Here is a 24,390-nt window from a genome sequence, read left to right on the forward strand (position 1 = left end):
AAGGGGAAGAGAAACACCTGCCATTAAAAAATGCAGAAAAGCCTGTCAATGAATGAGCAACACCCAGGGTGGGGGAAGAAACAGGAGGCTATGGTAGGAGCTGACCAAGCAAATACATGGGTTACTGGGGTGGCACCCAATCTCCCCCTCACCCAGGTGAAATTAGGTTATAAAGGAAGCCTTGTATTGTAACCAGCAGAATAGCACTGTGTACAGAGATTTAAATCATGGGTAGGCAAACTAAGGCCCGGGGGCCGGATCTGGCCCAATTGCCTTCTAAATCCGGCCCATGGACGGTCTGGGAATCAGCATGTTTTTACATGAGTAGAATGTGTCCTTTTATTTAAAATGCATCTCTGGGTTATTTGTGGGGTATAGGAATTCATTCATTTCTTTCCCCTTCAAAATATAGTCCAGCCCCCCACAAGGTCTGAGGGGCAGTGGGCTGGCCCCCTGCTGAAAAGGTTTGCTGACCCCTGATTTAAATCATATCCCCTCCCCACTCCTCCCCCCCCCCCAAATTATTGGGAGCTGTGGCTTGTTAAGGTTGCCGGAATTGTAGCTCAGTGCGGGGTAATCTACAAGTCCTGTGCAGAAAACCAGGATTTCCTCAGATTTATGGGCTGATAAAAGGTTTATTCGGGAAGTATCAACATGAAACAGGAATCTCCCGCTAGAGAGTTAAGAGGTGCAGTAGATTGCTCTCCACATTAATGCTCAAGAGGCTTTGGTCAGCACAAAGCATTCCTGGGGGCTTTGCGCTTGCTAGTAATTGGTCTTTTGAATTTTTGGCAAGCTCACATATGGAATTTTAATTTGCAACGTGGAAACTGACTTGTGCAGTATCAGCTAGGATGAAAGCTGTTGTAAGGACCTGGGAAAATCTGTTTCATTTCTGGCCACGTCAAAGGTAAGAAAAATGCAGTAAAAGGCCTAAAACCGCACCCATGAAAATTTCACTCAAACTTTCTCCTTTAGGCTTTTAAATACAGGATTTGGTGCACCCACATATCCATGGAGGCCGGTCTCCACGTGCTCCTGGAAACTGACAAATAGTTGGTGGTAACAAGAGAAAGGACTTTTTTTAAGGAGTGGTCCCTCATTTATAGTCATTTATAGTCCCAAGTCTCACCCAATGCTTTCAATAAAGGTCTTCAGTTGCAGGCAAGTATCTTCATACTCTTAAGAGACTTTTAAAAATCAGATTCTTTTACCTATCTCACTCTCTGCAAGGTGGGTATTTTTGCTCTTTGGTGCCTTTTACAATTGTAAAAGCAGCATTAAAACAATGCAAGACAGAGAGAGATGTAACTCATCTTACGTTGTTTTATTGCTGCTTTTATGATTATACGTTTGTCTTGTATAGTTCTGTTATATGCTGAGCAAAGTTCAGGGAAAGTTAAGCTATTGATTGGTTAATATGATAAGCAAAGATGTAGATGGCTTCAAATCCTTTTGTTATTCTGCCTCAGTCTACTTGAAGGCTGGGAGACACACATGTCTGCAACAGCCAGGAGCTTCCCAGACAGAGGGAGCTTACAGACTATCATTATTTTTGAGTGGGATCCAACAAAATATTGGCAAATTTAGGTTGCACAATTGTAGCTGACGGGAAGGTCTGGCACCACAAACCTGCCTCCCCCAAATATCAGACTTTCTGTGTAAGCCAAGTGGCCAGAAAACGTACTGCAAAGTGTGGTAGAACAGTTGCTTTGACGCAACATCGTCGAACCTGCCCACAAACAAATCAGAATGAATGCTCAATAAAAACAGGTTGCTTTGGAAGCACATAGAATCTACTCGAGGCAAGGAGAATTGGCAAGCTTTTACAGCATGCGTAAATACATGTTGTGTCAGGTAAACGTCAAATAAGGGGAGGAATAGTTTTGTGGTAGGAGTAGCTTGCCTGGTGGAGTGTAGCATCAGAAATGGCCTCCAGGCCAATAAATAAATAAAACTCACCTCTCCACTTCACATCTTCCCTTCTAAGGTGTAGATACCAGAGAATACAGAGTTTGTGATCACATTTTTATTTCATTTGGGGCAACGGTAAGGCCTCACAGGCCGGGCCAGTGCCCCAGATGAACTTCGCATATGCCTGAAGATGCTTCAAAATCCTTTGCAACACAAAAGGACAGCTTGGCAGCTGTCCTTTCAGGGAAGTAGAGAGTTTGGAAATCATTGTTTTGAAAGCTGACACACACAAGATGTTCGAAAGATGCCATCATTCCAACTGACTCACAGACATGGGAACTTTGCTGTCTGATCTATCAAAACCAACCTTAGTACCATTTTGATGAGGTTCCTCTGGCACTGATCTGGCCTCCATTATAGAAGGAATCAGCATGGGAAGGGGGAATATATATATATATATATATATATATATATATATATATATATATGCAGGTTTTGGTGTCCTCGGGTGTCTTCCCGTGTAAAAGTTGGGGTGTCTAGGCGACGTTTCGACGAGGTCTCACTCGTCGAAACGTCGCCTAGACACCCCAACTTTTACACGGGAAGACACCCGAGGACACCAAAACCGGCATTCCTGTACCCGTGAAAATCTACGAAAGCATATATATATATATATATATATATATATATAACTTCAAGGCAATGGGTTTAAATAAATAGCCATTTGGCCTAACGAAAGCAAAGGCATTAAACTATTAAGCAAGCTAAAAATTAATTAAGCTAAATCCCACTGACACTGTGGAAGCCTTAAGGAGGAGGAATAATAACTCAGCGCACACAGAAAATAGAATCTGAAACATTTTAATTGCTTGTTGATGCAGAGGAATGGGGGGGGGGAATTGCTTTCTGAGGTCAGCCTTACACACAAACTCCCCTCTTTGCTGTATTTAAAAGCCACTTTCAAAGCAGCAGGTAACATGCATTTAAAATGGGGTATATGACGTGGCGCAATTAAATACACTTATCTGCAGATAAGGGTAATAAAAGATGGAGAGAAAGAAAAAGCACCAGGACTTGCTGGCCCTTCTAAAACGAAGCTCATCTGCGGCAAGGGTAGGGTGGGGAGGGAGAAGAGAAAATGACTTTGTCGTGACCAGCTTTCTATATCGCATCCTGCTCTAAGGGCCGGGGTCCATCTCGCAGCACGCCACTTCGAAAGCAGGATGCTTCTGCTCTGCAAAAAGCCCACTTCACACGGCCAGCTTGTTGGCCTGGGTGAGGACCACTTTGAGCACCGGCATGAAGGCAGACGTCTCGCTGAAGTTGCTTGTGCTGACTATGTGGGTGTGGATGTTCAGCCCCTCCGTGTAGTTCCGTGTTTCGATGCTCCTGGCGATGTTGTGCAAACCGTTGATTATCGTCGGGGAGAGCTGGAGGGAGGGGGAGAGAAAACACAATTGAGAAGGTACCCTTTTCACAGAGATATCTGGGAACCCCAACCTGACATCAGCATTCTTGGCCCCAAGCACTCCACTCAGAGTGGAGTGGTTAAATGGCCACTGGAGAAATCTGTCCTCCTCAATGGTTGTGGTATTATTATTTTACACGACTTCACAAAGGCAGATGCAACTGGGGCAAGCAAACAACTTCTTCCAAGGACAGCTGCGAGCGCCAACGGCAACAGGTTGGTGCAAGGCAGTAGCAGCCCCTTCTCCTGTTCCTCTAGCAGGAAATTCCCAAAGTTGGGTCTCTAGCTCTTGGTGGAGTACAATTCCCATCATCCTTGACCACTGTTAGCCAGGGGTGATGGGAGTTGTAGTCCAACAACAGCTGGGGAAACCCTGCTCCAGGGCATGTGGAACGGTGTGTCCGCCTCTCCTGCCCTGCCCTGCCCTGCCAAGACCACAGAATGTTGCCTCCTGCGCCACTACAGGACTTCCCCAACCCACATGGTGGAACCCGTATGGAGAGCATTTCTGGTACAGAATGAAATGCTGTTCTGGATGATACGTCAGCTGGAGATTGGAAGCAAATACTTTTTTCAAGAGTTGGTTTTTTTGTGCTGTGACACCACCAGCATCTGCACAAGTGGGGCAGCAACTGTGTGCAATCTGTCTTTTCAGAGTCAGCATGACTCCCAATAATGACCGATGCTGTAGGCCAGGGATGGGGAAGCTGTGGCCCTACAGATGTTGCTGGACTCCAACTGGGCCATGTTGGCTGGGGCTGGTGGAAGTTGGTGGCCCAGGTTCCCCAATACACACAAGTTATCCCTTGGGCTCCTCTTACTCTGCTCGGCCACTGTAGGGACAGAATGCTGAAGTAGATTTATGGACTTCTTACTTCTGATCTGGCTTGGGGATTTCTGATGCTGTTTAAAGGGGGCTGACAGTTTTAAGCACTGTCTTGGGATTCCCAGGAGCCCAACTCAACATTCAGCCTGAAATTACCACATGCTCCATTTGTCAGATTGTTTAAACAGCCAGCTGCCACATACAAAGCTACCTTCTGGTGACATCGCTTCAAAAACGGATTCCCAAATCCCACCCAGGAAGTGCATTTACTTATTCTGCAAAACACTGCAGACCCATCTTATAGCACAGGAATTACTTCTAGTTAACAAATAGTTTTTAAAAGCGGGAAATCAATGCAAAAATAAATAAGGAAGGCTGGAGAACGATCTGAAGGAAGCAGTTCAGCTGCTGAAGTTTAGAATGCCTGGCTTGGAGGTGAAATGCGAGGAAGATAATCTGAGCAGGGCAAAGCATAATGCACAATGATAAATAAAGCTTACTGTCTGATCTCTAAGTTTATCATACAGAAACTCCAGGCGTTTGTTGGCATCGTCAAGTTTCCTCTTGGTTTGCTACAGAAGAGACCAGAACATAGGAAGTCATTAAACAAGCTTATCAAATTTTATCAATGCTCAACCAGCACACACACATAAACTGTTAGGATATAGTTCCATTCCCCCTTAAAAGGAACAGGCATGACTGTTGTGTGTCACATTCCTGTTTACTTCCAGCACAGGCTCGCTGGGAACTTCCGTTTTGTATATTTCTTTTGCTTTAGCTGTTTTGCTGGACATGAAGGGAAGCAGACATGTTTTTTCCTTTGTTCACGCTGCTGAATAAAATGCTGTAAATTATGCTTACACATGGCTCTGTCCACCACTTCTGTTGTGCGAAGATTTATTCACTCTGCTGATAGAGCGTGCACGAGTCTCTAAACATATCTGAGGCTAGTGTCGCTGTTTGATGCTGTTCCAAGGGAGACCGGTGATCGCCCAGCTGCCGGCCGGTGGCTGGAGCCTGCTTGATGCCCCTGTCTCCCCGGCAGTATCCCAACATAAACATACATACGAATTAGTATGTACTTTGATGTGCCTCCTAAGCATGGGGGGAGTTCCTCTCCAAGTAGGATTCGACCCCCCACACATCAGCTGATGCACATGTGGGGGGTGTCAATCCTACTTTAGGCAAGGCTTTGGCACACCAGCTGGTTCCAGCAGTTGGCTGGCAAACCTGAACAATGCAGGATTGAACCTCCCCAGGTAGGAGTGCAAATATCCAGAGTGTGGGGTCAGGTGGGATTACTATGAGGAATTATAAAATATGCATCAAGCCATTGTGTCCATGATGAATGCATTGTGTTGACTAGGTTTGATACATTGACAATAATTTCTGATCAAATCCCACAACCCTCTGCATTTCTGGCCATTTCCTCTACTGCCCATTTCTCTTTCTTGACTAGTCACATATGCAGCCCAGATGCTTCCAGTTGCTTGCCAGGAAGGCACCCTGGGCCATAAAGATAGTGGGCAAGTTTCTTTGATGTAGCTTTTCTGATATGTTAATCCTAGGATGTTAATCTTAGGGCCAGGAAATAGATCTCACATAAAGGTGATAATGATTGCTGTCCTCCTGGCCATCCTTCTTATCATGTATATTGCTTGTTTATCACCTCCGGGGTTGCCAAATGTACTCCTTTGTAGTTCTTTTCTTTGTTTACCTCAGAAATATGTGTGCTTAATTAGTTTTGGTAGTTTAACTTTGTTCCCACGTGGGGTTTGTTGAAATGCTCAGAAGAAATCTGATTGGTTCTTACGAATACTCTGTAAAAAGTTCTTTTGTGAATAAAATGACCTGGGCCAAGGGGTGGAGAGACACAGAGAGAGATTATTATACGCACCCTTCGCAGAGTCTTGCTGGTTCAAGCCTCTGTGTATATTCTTATTAATCCTTTACTTTGAGAACGCCTCACAGGCATCAACTGATAATGGGTTCAGTCCTTCTTTCTGTGGCCAAGCATCTACCAGCCCCATATCCCAAGTCACATATGACACAGGGTGTGGGACAGGTGGGTGCAGTTTCATGAAATGACCAGGGAGGCCAATTTTGGCACAGAGGCTGGAGGTTACCAACCCTTGGTCCAGGAGGTTCAGAGCAGCGGGTTGCACAAGCCAAGTTGTTTATGTGGGACTGCACAGAGAGCACACAGAACTGCTGGCTTTGAGGTAGAAAGGTAGGTGCTCCTCAGTCGAGTCTGAATCACAATTATCTTCCTGAGAGAACTGTATCCTTGAAGGTGAAAGTAAGAACCCAGCACTTAGCTTATGGAAGGCGGTTCTGCTGCTGTCAACCAACAGGAAATGCTCCTGCGTCTTCCCTACCTCCCTGTGTTGAATCAAAGGTGAGCTGTTCCAGAAGTTCTGCAAACACCATCTTGGTAGTCAAGATAACTACCACAATTAATTGGTAGTTGCAGCAATGAGCTCATATACGTTTATATTCACTTGCTGTGATATAAGCAAACTGGCTTGCTTTGATGTCATCATCTGTCGGCTTCGGGTGCTGGGCTCTGGGCCCAGTAAGGGAAACTATCTGTAAGATTTGGGAATTTGCCACCAATACCCTCACCTGATCAGGTGAAGTGATGGGAAGTGCTGGCAAAGTGGTGTATGTCGCTTTGTCTATAAAAAACATATGCACATTTCCTTGGGTGCAAACAAGCCATCTCCTTGCTGCAGAGTCCATCCCGTGTCTGTAAAGGCTGGGAGACCTGGCAGGCTGGTTTGCTGTAAGTCTACACCTTTCCTTTTAATAAAACTCTAGAACTAGTTACAGGTAGGCAGCCGTGTTGGTCTGCCATACAAGAAAACAAACAAAAAAAATTCCTTCCAGTAGCACCTTAGAGACCAACTAAGTTTGTTATTGGTATGAGCTTTCGTGTGCATGCACACTTCTTCAGATATCTCTTTGACATCCTTCTTTGGTATCCCTGGACCCAACCACTCCAAGCCCCCAGACCAAAATGACAATATAAACTTGCATCCCACAGAGTCAGGCCACAAGCCCATCTGCAGCTCCCTACCACTGTTCACTTGCAGCTCTCCAAGGTGCTGAATCCTTTTCTGGCCATGTCTGCAAAACATTCATTTTTTGCTGCTGCCTCTGCATTTCCAAGGTCTTCTTGAACCATTTGGATTGGGGAAGAAGCACTTATCTTAATTCGAGTCGCCCGCAAGGGAAGACAGCCTAAGATTATGCCCTCCCATTGTGTAAATCACACAGTAACTGCAATTTTTCTGATAGGCTGAATATCTGAAGCACTTGGCGAGAGCCTAGCTGCTGGTGATAAATCGTTTCTGATGACTCACCACACAGTGATGGATGCCACCAGCTCTGAATGTGTGATTACACTACATAAAATGCATTTTTTAATATAAAAACACCACCACCAAAACACAGAAACACATACCGGATCGGTAGCTGAAGAGAGACACCTCTGGATCAGAGCTTCAAATGTATTCTTTAGGATAAGGTGTTCCTCAGGTATGGGCTTTTTCATTATCTTCTCTGTTGGCAAGGATTGCACATGCTAGAGGGGAAGGAAGAGTAATTTGGAATATCGCTTTGTCATCATTTGCTCCCAGTCTTTTTACTCCAGGGGAACCGCATGTTAGCAAAGTCACTTAAATAACACAGATGGAATGCAGAGAGAAGGTCTTGATACTGAGGAAGCGAAATAAAAAAGTGTATGATTTGAGGAGAAAGGGACGGAGAGGATTTCACTTCCAGTTCAAACATACAAAGGGAAAATTCCCGCAGAACTACACAGCCTATTAGAGCAGGTGCTACTCCACTAGGAATCATGCTATTCTGCCTGATTGCTAAGCAACACTTCCACGCTTCTTACTGGTAACACAATTACCATATTTTTTGCTCTATAAGACGCACCAGACCACAAGACGCACCTAGTTTTTGGAGGAGGAAAACAAGAAAAAAATATTCTGAATCCCAGAAGCCAGAACAGCAAGAGGGATCGCTGCGCAGCAAAAGCAGCGATCCCTCTTGCTGTTCTGGCTTCTGGGATAGCTGTGCAGCCTGCATTCGCACCATAAGACGTACACACATTTCCCCTTACTTTTTAGGAGGGAAAAAGTGAGTCTTATAGAGCAAAAAGTACGGTAACCCCTAAGTTACAAACTGAATGATTCTTTCTGTTGCACTTCCAAGACCACAATCAACATTTTCTTGGCAACTCACTTCCCATGTATTATTTTCTATCCTCCCCCCTTTATATTTTTACATTAATATTCCATCATGGAACCCAAGTCAATGGACACGCAGGTCCCAGGTGGTCTCCGATTCAGGAACTGAGCAGATTCAGACCTGCTTAGCTTCGGCATGGTGGTGGCACTGTGTTCCTTCAGTCAAGAACCCCTCTTTAATATCCACTCTGGGCCAACTGTCCAGTGACAAAGTCCAAGGCCAAAAGACTCTTGCTTCTATACACCTACCAATCTGCTGCCCTTTAATGGTACCTGCCACATTTGCCTCTTAATGCTAAAGCAGCCCTGCTAATCGTGCCTTACCATAAAACCCATTCATGCTGGATTCCCTCTTACTACAGGATAATCAGGTGTTTAGAGTGCATATTTCTGCACCCTTGAATGATTTTGGGACAGGGAAAGAAAATGCTAACCGCTGCCTAAACATCAGTAAGATCTAAATCAAATGAAACGGGCAAAACCTGCCTGCCTCAACAATGCAGCTCCAAATGAGCCAACGTCTCTCACCGCATAGCAACCCACCCACAAGGCTCTCACGATCATTTGCCAGTCATTTGCTTTCAAAGACAATCCCCCAAGTCAAAAGGGTGATTGTTTCTTCAGGCAGGACCCCACAGACCTCCCACTGAGCAAGTGGGAGGGAGAAGAAACAATCAGTCGTTCAGAAATTCAACAGCTGCCTGTCCAGGTTACATGGCTGCTACCACATCAGGCATAGAGGGGATCCAACCAAAATTCAGGGGTCGGCAAAGTTTTTGTGTTTTGGGCTGGAGTGTGTGCGCATACATGCACAAACACTATTTCCGACGCGGAGGAGGCGTGCGCAGCTTCCCATTGGCTACAGGAGCTTCCTGCAGCCAATGGGAAGCCGGCCAGCATCATGGAAGGCAGTCCTTGCTCTGCTCTGCACCAATTTAGCGCACGGGAGCTGACCGAGCGGGCGGCAGGGGTCCACGGGCCAATTAAACAACCCCAATGGGCCGCTTGTGGCCCATGGGCCTTAGGTTGCCGACCCCTGAACCAGATAATGGCCTCCCTGTCTGTGAAGTGAGGCTGGTGCCTCCCACCACTCCTTGGCATCCAGCCAGCCCAAGACACCTGGCCACCAGCTCTTACCTGCATGGTGTTGCCAATTGGCGCTCCAGGAGCCCCTTCCATGCTGGGCATGGACATGGCAGGAGTCATGATGGTCTGGCCCCCAGGTTGTGGGACGTTCTGGTAAGGGCTTGGCATGCTAGGTTGGCCTGGAGGAAGATGCGAGGGCTGGAACGGAACCTGGGCAGGAGGCATTCCTGGCTGCTGCTGCTGTTGCTGCTGCTGTTGCTGCTGCAGCTGGGCTTGAGGGTCCGACATGGGGTTCATTATCGGGGCTGTGATGGGAACCGGAGGCAGGAAGTTCTCAGGCACCTAAGGCAGGAGGAGGAAAAGAAGAGCTCATTTGAGTTCTTATGGCAACAGGTGTGTGATAAAATTAGGCAAGAGTAGGAAATGATATTTGCTACCACTGTTTTGAGGGCTGTTCACCTATCAAAGGTTATTTCAGTTCCTTGTTCGCCGGGCATTTAATCAGCCTCTGCTAGCCTGACGTTTTGGACTACAATTCCTATCAGCCCTAGCCAGCAATTTAGCTAAGTTTAAAGGAGTTCTTTTTGAAGCTGTTGATGGAACAGGCAAGCTTCATTCATGTATAACTTGCTGTTGATTTTTCCATGCTCCAGTCTTTCATAAACTGAAATGCGTTCGCAAGCCCTCTGATGATAGATTTAAAACAAATCCAAGAGAATTTTTTTTTAAAAAAAATGCTTTTCAGGTTTATACATTTCACTAATTTTACAATCATTTTAACATTTCAAAACTTGACTTCCTTCCCCCTCTTTCTGCGGTTCCTTAAATTTATTTTAATTATCTTCTGCGTATCCAAATTAATTTGCTCATTCATTCATCTACTTTAAATATAAACTCTTATAAAACTGCAGGTTATTACAACAATCCTGCCAATGTTCTAATCTGTTTACAATTTATCTGTAAATATTCCATAAACCATTTCCATTCTTTTATAAAAAGTTTGTTATCTTGATTTCTTATTCTTCCGGTAAGTTTCACCATTTCTGCATGTTCCATAATTTTTTTAATAGATTATTGTATTTATTCCATACTGTATACATTTTTTTCCTAATTATATTTCTAAATCCTTTATGAACTTTCACCTTTTCATACCATATATAAGCGTGCCAACCAAAAATATTGTCATGACCTTCTAAGTGTAGAATATGTGAATTTTCGAATGTTATCCATTCCTTCAACCAGCAAAGATAGGATACCTCATAATACAGTCTCATATCTGGCAGGGAAAAACCTCCTCTTTCTAAATCCAAGAGATCTTAACCTCTTGAGTCCTGTCTCGCCTACTGGAACAATTAAAAACCTCATTTTGCTGATCAGGGAGGATAACAACACACAGGCTAAGATAACCCTCTCTCTGGTTGCCACCTTTGATCGCAGAGACACCTGGGGAAGGGCCTTCAAAGTCACTCTTGGCACGTCCTAAGTTTCTTTTAACCTACCTTCTTTTTCTTTGCAATTCTGCTCAAAGCAGGGGGGTCGTTCCAGCCATTCTGAGGTCCTGCAACAAGACCAAACAATATCAGTGGAATGTAAAGTGTCCCAGAAAATCAGGAGGAGCAAATTTTGCCACATTCTAACTAGAGGCTAGCATTTCATTGGAATCTAGAAATTTCAGAGAGGGGATGAGCATGTTCTGTATTTGAAATAGGAATGCAAATAACGCAAAACCCCACATCTGCCTTCATAGCTTTTGGCCCAATTCCCTTGCTCCTCCTGCTCAACGGGAACTAAACCCAACTAGTTGCTCCTATATTTGTGCATGTTCTGCCTCCACTACCAGAATGCAGATCGCAAGCCCCACGAGGGAAGGACCTACCCTGTGGGTTTATACTACCTGCAAAGCTTTATGTAAATTGACGGCACAATATTCCAGTTACGATTAACATTCATTACAGCGCTCTTTGTCAATCTGGCATGGATTTGCAAGTACAATTAGCACAATCACATATATTTGTTATTTATCGGTACATATTTAATACGGTCATTGACATTTCTATCATTGGGCTAACGAAGAAAACCTGAAATTTCAGAGATTTGTTTCGGACGTTGTTAGCAACAGACACCACTTTGGAATACCGTGTTGCTGCTCAGGGGAATGCAGCATTTCGGCGCTTCTGGGGTTTTAAATGCTGATTGCTGCCCCGAAACGTTTCCAACAGAGAACGATGTGCTGGCCACCGTTTGTCAAAATATATGCCTCTACTGGTTCGTCCTGGAAGTCTGGGGTGCAGAGCCTTCATGGTGATTGAACAAAGAAACTGCTTTGTATTGATTTGGACGATAGGCCCGTCTAAGCACAGTTGCTTAGCCTTAGAAGCTTCCCCTACACCAGGTGTGGGGACACTTCCCTGCTTGAGAGCCATATTTCCTTTCTGGGGAAGCTTCCAGGGGCCACATAACAGTGGCGGTCAAGGCCAGAGGCAAACGTGGGCATAGGAGTAGATGTCAATTTACCTTTGGACAGGAGGCCAGTTCCTACAAGCGCTCACTCACACAACTATCTACCCTCCATCAATGAAAGCAAGAGGCATGACCAGAGTTGAAGGACACATTCCAGCCATGCAAAAACACTGGAGGATGATGTGAAGAAAGGACCGTGAGGGTTGTGGTCTGGGTGGAGTGCCAAGGGCCAGACAAAGCCCTGAAGGGCCACATTTGTTTGGCCCACGGGCTGGAAGCTCCCTGCCTCTAGTCTACCACTGACTGGCAGGAGTCCTTGACCACCTGGAGGTGCAGAGGACTGACCCTTCTGCATACGAACTTTACCACTGGGCACTGCCCTTCCCAAAGGACAATGGATTTCGCACTGGGAGAGGAGGATTAAATCTGGGGACATGCCTGTGCTATTTGCCTTAATAAAAAGGTCTAAGGACACGTATTCAGATATGCAATGGGCAAAACCATTAGTTGGTTACAATGGAACTGGGTCTGCTGAAGACAGCAGTGAATCTTTTCGAGCCTAGGCTCCCGCATAGATGTAGTTTTGCTAATGTTAGGATTAAATCAGCAACTGGTAGCAGAGACACGGCAGGTTTAGGTCTTCACCGCCTATCCTTTCCAGTGCAGGCCACTGAAAAAGACAACCAGCTTTTGCAGCACGGATATCAGGAGAGAATCAGTAATTCCTGGTAACCTATAAATCCACAGCAGTGTCAACATTTAAAAAAAAATAATGGTTTGGATCAAACTGGTAAAAATTGGAAAGAACAAAGCTGCTGTGAACATGCTCGTTTGAGTCACTTAATTAAGTTTTGCTGCTGCTTGGCAGGAAGCCTGTCTCGCAGAGGGAGAGTGCGCTGCCACAGATCTTGCCGCTTGAATTCATAATCACTAACTGGGGAGTAGAGTAACAATGGCTGCCTGCTACTGAGCCTCATGGGCTTGGGAGCTGAAATGCAGGGAGCCCCCTCCGTTTGCAGTGCCAATTACTGTGCCTCCCTGGAAAAAGCAGCTTTGCTCATGAAAGCGCTCCGTCCAGTAAACTGATAGCTCAGTTGGTTAGAGGAAGGTGCCGATAACGCCAAGGTTGCAGGTTTGATCCCCGTATGGGAAACTTCATATTCCTGCACTGCAGACTACAGTGGTGCCTCGCAAGACGAAATTAATTCGTTCCGCGAGTCTTTTTGTCTTGCACGGTTTTTCATCTTGCGAAGCACGGTCAGTCACAACTGCACCTCTTCAAGCGGTTTTAAGAAAAAAGGAAACAAACTCGCAAGACATTTTCGTCTTGCGAAGCGAGCCCATAGGGAAAATCGTCTTGCGAAGCAACTCAAAAAACGAAAAACTCTTTCGTCTTGCGAGTTTTTCGTCTTCCGAGGCATTCGTCTTGCGAGGTACCACTGTAGATGATCCTCAGGGATGAAGTTCATTACAATATGTTTGCTGTATCCTGATCACTAACTGCAATATTTTAATCGCACTTACTGCATTTTTATTTTAAATTCTATGGCAGGCATAGGCGAACTCGGCCCTCCAGATGTTTCTTCCTTTATTATCTTTAATTTTATACAGTATTACAGAAGGTTTTACAATCATAATAACCCAAATACAGTCAAGAGCTTATCTCATATATGTTCAACTGTACCAAATTCTTCACAAAACCCCTTGTTTTGCTCTTCATTAATATTATTCTCCTTTAGACTCCATCATTTAAACTTCTTAAGTCGCATATATATCCTGGCCCTCCAGACTACAATTCCCATCATCCCTGACCACTGGTCCTGTTAGCTGGGGATCATGGGAGTTGTAGGCCAAAAACATTTGGAGGGCCGAGTTTGCCTATGCCGCTATCAGTGAACCGCTCAGAGATTTTACTTTTGCAAAGAAGAGAAGGCTAAGCAACAAATAAATCATCTAAATAAATAAAATAGCTATGAACCTGTCCAGACAAAAGTGTCCAGCTGGTCATTTGAACACACATTGATGTTATCGTCTATTGGCAAGGGCTTCCGAATAAGCCTTATTGAAAATGAATGAAAGCAATACTGAGTGTGAATCCGGAATCAGTAGCTGCAGATGTTCCTGGTGGAATTTGCTCTGGCTCAGGAGTATGCAGGGACCTCTCCTGCCCCAACAAACATGCTTAGGGGGACAGCTTAAATTGGGATCTTCTGAACTGATCTGAACTCAAGGGCCACTCAAGTAAAATAAAAAGTAATGCAGGTTTGTTACACAACACCGATAGTTAATCAAAAATAATCACAGCTGGAGTTTTTAACCACAGTGCTATAATTTTCTTTTATAAAACTGTAGCTCCCATTCTCTTAAAATCTAGGATTAACTCGGTTTCCTTGAGAAATTTGGATTCCCATGGTTCTGCAGCTCATTTGCAACTAAGGGCAAGAAAGTAAGTGTGTACTGGGAACAGGATTTCACATTCTGTGAATCTCGGCGTTGTTTCTTTTCCAAAGGAAGATTCTAGTCCTCATTAAAGAAAATATAGGTTGAGAGTGTGGGGATAATGATTGCTCCAATCTTGGAAGCTAGCAGGGTTTCCGATAAAGATTTCTAGCAATCAAGGCTAGGCAGGGAGAACTTCAGTGTTCTTCACAGTTCTTTCTCCCTTCCCAGGACTAACTAAATCATATTTTTTTAAAGGCTGAAAGTTGAAGGATAAATTAGGCGAAATAAGAAAAACAAAGGAGAAGAGAAATATTTGCTGTTAGCATTTCAACTTTTTCTCTTCCCTCCCCCCATGAGCAAGTCTCTCACCTGGGAAACTGAGAGCTTAAACCCTAGAAATACTGAATGTGGTGCCAGGCTAACTTAGAGGCCCCCTGACTATGTTTAGGGAAGCTTTTAATGTTTCATGTATTACGGTATTTTAATATTTTGTTGGAAGCCGCCCAGAGTGGCTGGGGAAGCCCAGCCAGATGGGCAGGGTATAAATAATAAATTATTATTATATTATTATTATATGTCCCTGAGTTTGAGGCCAAGTTTCTCTCCTTGCTTCTATTAACCAAAACCTATTTCCTGTGCCAAAAGGAAGAACTGCAGGTAGACATCTTCACGACCTCAGCAATTCCTCATCTTTTCCATCAGCACAAGTAGGAGCTAGTTTACAAATAGCTTATGCAAATCTGTTCAATCTGCCCAAGTTAAGCAAATGATTCTGGATTTTTTGGGACACAGAACTTGGATTGATTAGGTGCAATTTCTTTTAACGTTCTATTGGAAAGTGCAGAATACACACGCCCTGATTTTAAGGATAGTTGCAACTATTTGGAAGACTGTGTAACTGTCTTCTCAGCTTTTCTGAGCACGAAAGGCAGCTGTCCTGTTCGTGCCAAAGACTGCTTCAAAAATTATAGTGCAGACCATGGAAATTAACATTTCAGAGCGTTACTCCTCTCCCAATGAATGCAACAAACATCTGTTTTGGAAGTTGATCACATCTGTGGTTATAAATCCCAGCTCTGCTATTTGAGTCAAACCATTTGTCTCCATTAAAATGTTACCGAGTGTTAAATTTCATTGGATTTAACAAGTATTATTAGCACAAAGTATTGAATTTGCGGTCACATGCACTGCTAGAGTCCAATTTGTTAGATGTTCGTGCTGTGCCTTAATGATTTCCATTTTATAAAAGGTAGCTAAGTCACCTTGCAGGATACTGGCTTGGTCTTGTATGGATTGATAGTCTGCAGACAAAACGCAAAAAAACCTCAGGAGCAATTTAAAAGGAAAAAAAGATACACTACCTTCCCATTACCAGCTTTTCCCAAGCTTTGCATGTGCTGGAAAATACCTTCTAAGATTTCAAGAACAGATTTCAAGCGTCTGCTCTTACCAATCCTCACTCCCAGTTTAGCCATGCAGCCCCAGAGTTTGCCTAAGCAGCAAAGAACAAGACACCTTCTCCAAGGAAATGCACTCAGTATCCACATCCTCCTGCCTAAGAAAACCTAGAGGAGTTTCCCAGGAACCGTGGGATTCTCAGAGAACTCAATTTGAATAGCTGCTGGTGTTGTGCTGGGCTTAAGGCCTGCAAGGCCTGGTTCCAAATTCTTGGTTCCAAAGTCCTGTTTAGTGATGTGAGGTGAGAATATTCTCATGAATGAGAATATTCTCGTGAATATTCTCTGCTGGAAAATTCTCTGGAGAATATTCTCCACAAACTGTAAGTTCTAATGTAAGAACCAGTTTTACAACCCACATTTAAAAAACCTAGTAAATAATAAGTCAAGCTGTGATATTGCCAGTATAAGTAATGAATAATTATTTTTCTGATCCAGTTACATTACTGGGCATTGTGTCATTCACCATTGGCAGTTCTGAAATGTGAGCTACAGAAACCATTTTTAATTTTTTTTAGTTTTAAAAATGCTATTCATTTAATTTGATGAACATTTGAATTCCTATGTTTTTCAACTGTATGTAATAGGCTTGGTGATTAACTTGAGTCATTCACGCTGAATTTTCAAGTTTGGCGCAAAAATAATAAACAAAGAATGTGAATTCATTGCATTGCCCCACTGAATAAAAGTATCTTTACAGTTTTTGGTTGCCATCTGAACAAGTTTACCCATGAATAAACATGTATATTAACGAATTATATCATTTTCAATGCATTAAAATGAATATTCTCCTATGAAAATTATCTAATATTCTCATTAATCGAGAATATATTTGAGAATATTCTCGAGAATTTAACATCACTAGTCCTGTTTATCAAAGTGAAAATGGGATATCCCTGCAAAAACAGGGATGGGGTAGGCATGGACCTCTAGTTGTCTGGAATCCAACAGTCAGGGATGATGGGAGCTGAAGCTCAACATCTAGAGGACCACACCTGTTTTAAAAGTTCAGCTGTGAACTGAACATGGAAGCTACCTCCATTAGAAAACTTTAGTCCACAGAACTCTTTGCAAGGCATCCTGGGACACGCTGTATTTCTTGAAGTGAACTCAAAAGCACTCTAATCCATTTTTCTACCAGGAAAGAGGAACAGCTGCTGTATATCTAATGTAATTTCATCCAAAACTGTAACCTTGCTCCCTTCATACCCTGGCCAAAATAAAATAATAATAATAATAATAATAATACAAAGTTTTGGTCCCTGGCAAAAGCTTTGTGTCCTCCTGTTATGCTTATTTGCATTTTATTTTCAAGGAAAGGAAAGCTAAAGAGTTGAACGACACCGATAAAGAAACAGGTCTGTTATCATGCACCCATAGCTGCTCAAGACAAAAAACATTAACAAAAGCAAGTTCACAGTTCTCTCATTTTGGGCCAAACGTTCTTGTGTCATGCTAACACACATGCAGAAGCAAATGTTCCAGACATGCTTGTTTAGTTCATGCGAGAAGAAAAACATACCTTTAAAGGGTTTCTAAATTGCTTCGTCGATATCGAGTCTCACCTTTAGTGAACAACTGTCGCTCGACCCCCCCCTTTACTGGTGCCAATCCCAATGGGAAAACTTCAGCTAACAATGAATATAAAGGGCTGGAGCACTGATATAACAGATCAGTGGCCAATACGTTTTGTTCTGGTTGGAATTACGGCATCATGTTTATAAGGTATCCCCTGATTAAGTTTCCAGAATTACTACCATTATTATTTTAAAGGGACAGGTCGGACCCCCCCCGCCCCCCCAAAATGTCCCCAAACGTGGGTTTAAAACAAGATCCCTGGTCCATGCTCTCTTGAAACCACCTCAAAGCTTGCTAATGGAATAATCTTTGTTAAGGAGTGAGAAATAGAGCACCAAGAGGATCCTTCCCACATCATGGCTATCTGCCTGTTAGGGATTCTGGCTCCCAATGGGCAACAGCGGTTGCTCCCATGCCACTTCAGAGAAGGCTTCCTGTACTTACACACGTCCATAAATGCAAATGTTTGGTCTGTGCAGCGTGGCTGTAGCTTTGCAGGTTTTCCAGAGTGGCACGGGTGCAACTGCAGTGGTAAGCAGGTAAAGTGACCATACCTTAGGAAAGTCAGTGTGGTGTAGGGGTTTAAGTGCTGGACTCTTGGGCTGCAAAGGCCTGGGTTCAAATCCCCGCTCCGTTCTGAGGTTCACTGGGTGAATGTCGGCCAGCCACTATCTCTCAGCCTAGAGCAGCGGTTCTCAACCTGTGGGTCCCCAGATGTTGCTGGACTACAACTCCCATCATCCCTGAGCCCTGGCCTTGCTAGCTAGGGGTGATGGGTGTTGTAGTCCAACAACATCTGGGGACCCACAGGCTGAGAAAGGCTACCCTAGAGGATTCCATGGGGCTCTTGCAAGAGTAAAGGAGGTAGGGGGTGGCCCTGATCTCCCTGGCAGGCTAAAAAAATCTAGCAAACTGATAGCGGGTAACACACTTTTCTGCGGGAGGCTTGTGAATGTTAAACAACTGGCTAGGCAATTTTGGGGCATGGCAAACAAACAAGAGCCAGGTCCCCTTCTAAAGCCCTGTTCTTATAAGCCGTTGACTGAAAGCTGCCAGCACTGATGTCTTGACTTCCTTTTGGTCTTGTTTTTGGTTAAAACCAAAACGTTCAGCTAAAGCCCCTTCTACAGTTTGAGAGCCTCTATGCAGCAAATATACAGCTATACAGCACCCTAAAAAGCAGAGACATCACCTTGCCAACAAAGGTCCGTATAGTTAAAGCTATGGTTTTCCCAGTAGTGATGTATGGAAGTGAGAGCTGGACCATAAAGAAGGCTGGTCGCCGAAGAATTGATGCTTTTGAATTATGGTGCTGGAGGAGACAGCCTGCTTTGATATCCTGCTTTATCACTACCCTAAGGAGTCTCGAAGCGGCTAACATTCTCCTTTCCCTTCCTCCCCCACAACAAACACACTGTGAGGTGAGTGGGGCTGAGAGACTTCAGAGAAGTGTAACTAGCCCAAGGTCACCCAGCAGCTACATGTGGAGGAGCGGGGAATCGAACCCGGTTTACCAGATTACAAGACTACCGCTCTTAACCACTACACCACACTGGCTCTCAGTGTGGAAGACAAGAGTGCCTGGCGTGCTCTGGTACATGGGGTCACGAAGAGTCAGACACGACTAAACGACTAAACAACAACAACAACATGCAGCAAATGACTCCTGGGACTATCTCTGGATGCTCTTTTGACTCACGGCAGGGGCGTTTGGTCACTCACGCTGCTCTGGACAGAGCAAGCTGCTGGTCCTATACGGAAGGCAACCAGAGTGCCACCAGTTTTGTGTGAAACTGTGTCAGCATACACATGCAAAACGATGAGGATAAATGAAAGGTGCACCCCATCCCACCCCCCAAATGCATAACAAAGGCCCCTTTGCAAGCGCAGACCTGTTCTTTGGGATGCAGCGAGCTCACTGGTTGCCGGCTCTGTACCTGAGGGTCCAGGAGGGAGCGCATACGGCAGAGAAGATGCTGGGGCTCCTGGCCGGCCATGCTGGAAGGAGGCACCAGAAGGAGGGGGAGGAGGAAGAGAAGAGCTGGGGTTCAAGCTGGTCGGGGAGGGCTGGGGCTGGGCTGGGTACAGCGGGGAGGGCATGGAGGTGGGAGGGTTAGAGGGCATGTAAGGAGGGTTAGGGTTAGCGTAAGAGGCCGAGGTAGGGGGCGGAGGAGGTTGTTGCTGGTGGGGCTGATAGAGCGACGGTCCCCCCGTTCCGAAAGAATACTGCTGCGCTGGCTGGCAGGCTACATCGGAGAGGCGTGGGGGGAAAGGAGAAGGTTATGTTAGTAAAGTGAGGCCCAGCTGAAAAGGGAGAAAACACAGCCCTCCTAAGAGGGGCTGCAGGTTAAGCATTCCAGATCAAGGTTCCTGCTTTAATACGGAAGATAAAAACGGAAAATTATTATTAAATAAATTGGCATACAACACCCGAAGATCACAGGGCGGTGAACAACATAAAAATACAAAACGAGAACACAGAATGCGTAATAAAATGAGAACGAAAGCAAAACAAAGCAATAACCCTCCCTCCCCGCAGACACATTTAGAATCGGGGGGGGGGGGATCACATTTGGCAACCTATGCTCCCTTTTGGTCTCAGATAGTACATGGGTAGAGGAGCCCAGGACACAAATTTTCACAGCCGTCTAGCTGCTATGGTGGCACATTTACCAGAAGTAATGTATACCCTGTTTGACCAAACTAATCCTCCTAGACATGGCAAATAAGGCAAATGAGCCTCCATAGCCATTAGAGTAGGCATAGGCAAACTTGGCCCTCCAGATGTTTTGAGACTACAATTCCCATCATCTCTGACCACTGGTCCTGTTAGCTAGGGATGATGGGAGTTGTAGTCCAAAAAACAGCTGGAGGGCTGAGTTTGCCTATGCCTGCACTAGAGGGCCAGGAACATTTGTGTCCCAGATTTTTTAGACTCGTCTACCCAAAAGGGCACATTGGTCGCCAGATGTGAAATGTATTGGCATTGTTTTCAGCTCCTACCCCACTAGAAAGCCAAATAATGTTAATTGGCCAAAAGGCCTGGCTGAAGAGGAACGTTTTCGCCTGGCGCCTAATCTCTAATAATCGATCTCTAGGTCAAGGATGGGGGAATCTGTTGCCCGTGAGATGCTGCTGCCAAATGCGACCCAGAGGGCCACAGGATCTCCCCTTCCCTGCTCTAGGGGGCTAGAAAGAGACAAGGGTGGCGGTGGGGGGAGACCAACGACACGTATGCAGCTCACCCTGAATAATTTAGAAGACACATTGTTCTGCCAAGTGCCATTTCTTCCTTAGAAATCGCAACCCTTAATGTTCAACAATTCTTTGACTCGTCTGTTCAAAAGCTCTCCCTGCTCCCCACCATGCTGCCTGGCAGAAATTGCTTCAATGTTAAGTGCTGTTACCAGATGAGTTATTAAGGGGCGATGGGGAGAGAAGAAATCAAATGAATATCACAAGGTTGCAGCTATTTCACTGCAAAATCCATAGCTCATTTATTTAATGCCTCTATGATGCCTGAAGAGAAATTTGTCAATCCCAAAGGGAACCTGAGCAGCACGGTGGGCCGAGAATGGAGTTACAGGGAGAGGGGGAGGGAGGGAGAGAGAGAGAGAAAGAAGGAAAGAAGGAAGAAAGGAAGAAAGGAAGAAAGGAAGGAAGGGAGGGAGGGAGGGAGGGAGGGAGGGAGGGCAGGTTTAAGTTCCTTCACAGTCATAAAAGATATAAGCCATCCCATGCTCCTGGGATGCAATGGGGAAAACAATCCAAGTTGCCATGTTATTCACAACATTGGTCCAGATTCAGCTAACCGGATGCTCTAGCAGAAGCCAGTGCAAGGTCTCCCAGTAGCACAACAGGCCCCTTACCATCCAATCTGCCTTGCCAGGGTGTGTGTATGATACTAGTAGTAGTAGTAGTAGTAGTAGTAGTAGTAGTAGTATACCACCCTTCATCTGCAGATCTCAGGGTGCTGACGGAATGAGCGTATTGTCACAACTTCCTCCTTCAGCTCTATGTACTTTTCAAGGGAAAAAGATGTGACCACTTTGACCCCCTTGTGACCATGGCAGCGGTGATGGGGAGGCTTCGTGGGCACCAGGGGAAGATCTCAAGGGTTGCCACAACAACAAACCTAGGCTTATAGCACACCAAGCTCAATGTAACTGAATAAAGAGGGGGATACTAGGAAGATTGCGGTACTCACGTTGTGGATATGCTTGTTGTGCTGCGACCTGAGTGTACATATTGTAAGCAGGAGGCGCTGGCTGATATGGTGGTGCGCTGGGATTAACAGTCCCTGGCATAAACCCTGGAGGAGGAGGGTTTTCCCCCTGGGGAACAAATTGGGAAGAGAAGAAAAGTTAGGTTTGGTTAGGTGCATAAGAAGCGAAGGCTTGGCCCAGAATGACAGTTTGCAAAGTTAAAAGTCCTGCTCTCAAAGCACTCATTAGCTCACACACAATTCTTTTCCACTTCCCACCTTACTTTGAATGTAAAGACAGAACATGCAATAGGGTGCCCAAGAAACTGGCAATAGCCACCTGCAATGCCGAAAAATGGAGAAAACCTAACGTGCGCTGAATTCATTATGGGGAATGGGACGGTCAACTCAAGGTGCTTTTAAGGGCTAAATCATTTATTCAATTTGTTAGGGAGGGAGGAATGTGGTGGGAAGGAATTAAGCCCACCTGTTCCCCCAGTGGAAACTACGGGGGCCTCGTTGATTGAACTCAAAATCTGATTCACAGGCCAGAAGACATCTTGAAATACAGCAAGGCCGGCTGGGAAATCTGATTGATCTGAAACCTGTGCCTACTTCCCAGATGGCCAGGAATGCGCTGAGAATTGCAAAGTGTGTATATAGAAGGTGATGGGAGAGGGGAGGGAGCATAGGAATGGCATAGAAAGGGATTATGTGTGCAAGTGTCCAATTTTTATTTTAAAAAGTAATAATAACAAGGAGAGCAGATCCTGCTCAAAGAGGAATAATTAATGTTATACCTGTGTCTCAGAGGGAGAGGCTGCAGGAGGATGGCTGGGAAGGGCAGTGGGGTTTTTGTTACTCCAGGTAGTGACAGTAGGGGCAACTCTAACCTGAATTGAACAGAGAGATACCAATCATGGAAAAATAAAACGAAATGAAAAAAGAAGAAGAAAAAGTCCGAAAGGGTGTCAAAACAGCCAGAATGCTCAAAAAATGCCCACACCAAACAATGCCAACCCCCTATTTGCCATGCTGCTTAACAGTTATGATTGTTTAAGACCTCGATCACTGTATTCTTAGGAGCCAAGCAGCCAAGACAAGACAGCAAGGGGAAAGAGAAACAGCTCAGGGGAAGAAAGCAGTGAAAGCGGTGATTTAGATTTCACCTGGTTAGTGCTGTTGGATTGACTAGGATGCTTTTATTTTGTCGTGTTTTGCATCCCTAACAAGCTGCAGTCTCGGTGCCAAGTGCTGCATGTCTAATATTGGATTGCCTGGATTGTTTTAAAACGCAGGAACCTACAGAGAGTCCTGTGGAAGATATGAACTCCCAGAGCATACAAGTGGAGAACGTGGACTGAAGGTGGGAAAGACACAAACATACACAGCACACCTGGCCACACAAAACTCAGCGGGGGCACCAGACTGCTCTGTGACTATTGCAGCTGCTGGGTTGGGATAATGCCATGCAGTGCTTTTATGTTTTTGTAAAAAACAACATGAGGTGCCCGTGCTTATATTGATGAGTGCCATGGGTGCCAGCACAAAATGGCTGCTATGGGCAGCAAAAAAAGAGGTGCTGGAACTCTGTACCAATGAGTGCTGTTGCACAAACAAAAGGCCTCGAGGTACAGTGGTACCTCGAGTTAAGAACTTAATTCGTTCCAGAGGTCCGTTCTTAACCTGAAACTGTTCTTAACCTGAAGAACCACTTTAGCTAATGGGGCCTCCTGCTGCCGCTGCACGATTTCTGTTCTCATCCTGAAGCAAAGTTCTTAACCCAAGGTAATATTTCTGGGTTAGAGGAGTCTGTAACCTGAAGCATCTGTAACCTGAAGCATATGTAACCTGAGGTACCACTGTACAATATCAAGACGGGAGTAAGACACATTATGTTCTTTGCAGAATCAATACATGGTATTATGTAATTAAGATACCCAAAGGAAAGGAGCAAGACTCAAAGAGCACAGCAGCTTCTGCCTGCATTTAAGACTCAGCCACATACAGAGATTGATTTGTGCTTTGCCTTTCACATCAGAAAACGGGGTGAAATCAGCACTCACTCTTGAGCCTGTCCAGCACTTGTCTTCATAGACAAAGTGAGCCATTCCCATTTACAATATACCATTCCGCTTTCCTTTGAGCCACATCAGTGAGGCTGAGAGGAGGGTCTTGTAGTCTGGGCAGCCCAGGACCTCCTTACCCACTGCCCAGGCAGTGTGTCTGGGAAAGTCACTCTGGTGCTGCTTTTACAGCGGTTCCGTCTTCACCCCTGGGGGCACACTCCATTCTGAGACAGATGTGTGCCAACAACTTGTGTGCTTAAAGAAGAGAAGAATGTGCACATCCCAAAGACAACTGCCAGGGGGGGACACAGCCTGGTGCTGGTCTCTCCTGGTGTGTTAGAGGCAAGAGAACAACGAGGTGCAAGTTTCATGCTCTCTATCCATAAGAAAAGCCTTGCAAATAGGCTGCTTCTAAGCTATAAAATCGTTCAGGAGCCACCTCTCCACAAACATTTATACTTGTCATTTGTTGTGTCAAATAAAACATTTTCTTTTCTTTTAGCTTATAAACACTTCTAGGCTTGGTCACCTGGAGAAGATGCTTGCTCACTACAGATCACCCAGACAACACTGTATTTACAAGCCTGCCCTAACTGTGTTTTAAGTCTGCTATCATAGCTGTCTGGC

At 45.0% G+C, this 24,390-nt stretch overlaps 1 protein-coding gene across 11 annotated transcripts in view; it reads right to left on the reverse strand.

Moving 5' to 3' along the window:
- Nucleotides 1–2,759: 2,759 nt before the first annotated feature.
- The window catches only part of SEC31A (SEC31 homolog A, COPII coat complex component), a 52,724-nt gene continuing 31,093 nt past the window's right edge, over nt 2,760–24,390 (reverse strand). For 3 of the 11 annotated variants that reach the window (XM_081924792.1, XM_081924786.1, XM_081924789.1), the window contains 9 exons: nt 22,495–22,587; nt 21,698–21,824; nt 19,383–19,736; nt 15,718–15,756; nt 11,053–11,111; nt 9,605–9,895; nt 7,675–7,794; nt 4,709–4,780; nt 2,760–3,344 (listed from right to left, as the gene is read on the reverse strand). In XM_081924792.1, coding sequence (XP_081780918.1) covers nt 3,165–3,344; nt 4,709–4,780; nt 7,675–7,794; nt 9,605–9,895; nt 11,053–11,111; nt 15,718–15,756; nt 19,383–19,736; nt 21,698–21,824; nt 22,495–22,587 — 1,335 coding nt within the window. In that variant the 3' untranslated portion in view covers nt 2,760–3,164. The remainder of the gene's footprint in view (nt 3,345–4,708; nt 4,781–7,674; nt 7,795–9,604; nt 9,896–11,052; nt 11,112–15,717; nt 15,757–19,382; nt 19,737–21,697; nt 21,825–22,494; nt 22,588–24,390) is intronic. The other 8 variants (XM_081924791.1, XM_081924794.1, XM_081924793.1 and 5 more) reach the window with 8 other exon arrangements.

Source organism: Podarcis melisellensis (genome assembly GCF_964234715.1).
Source record: "Podarcis melisellensis genome assembly, chromosome: 9".
Taxonomy (NCBI): domain Eukaryota; kingdom Metazoa; phylum Chordata; class Lepidosauria; order Squamata; family Lacertidae; genus Podarcis; species Podarcis melisellensis.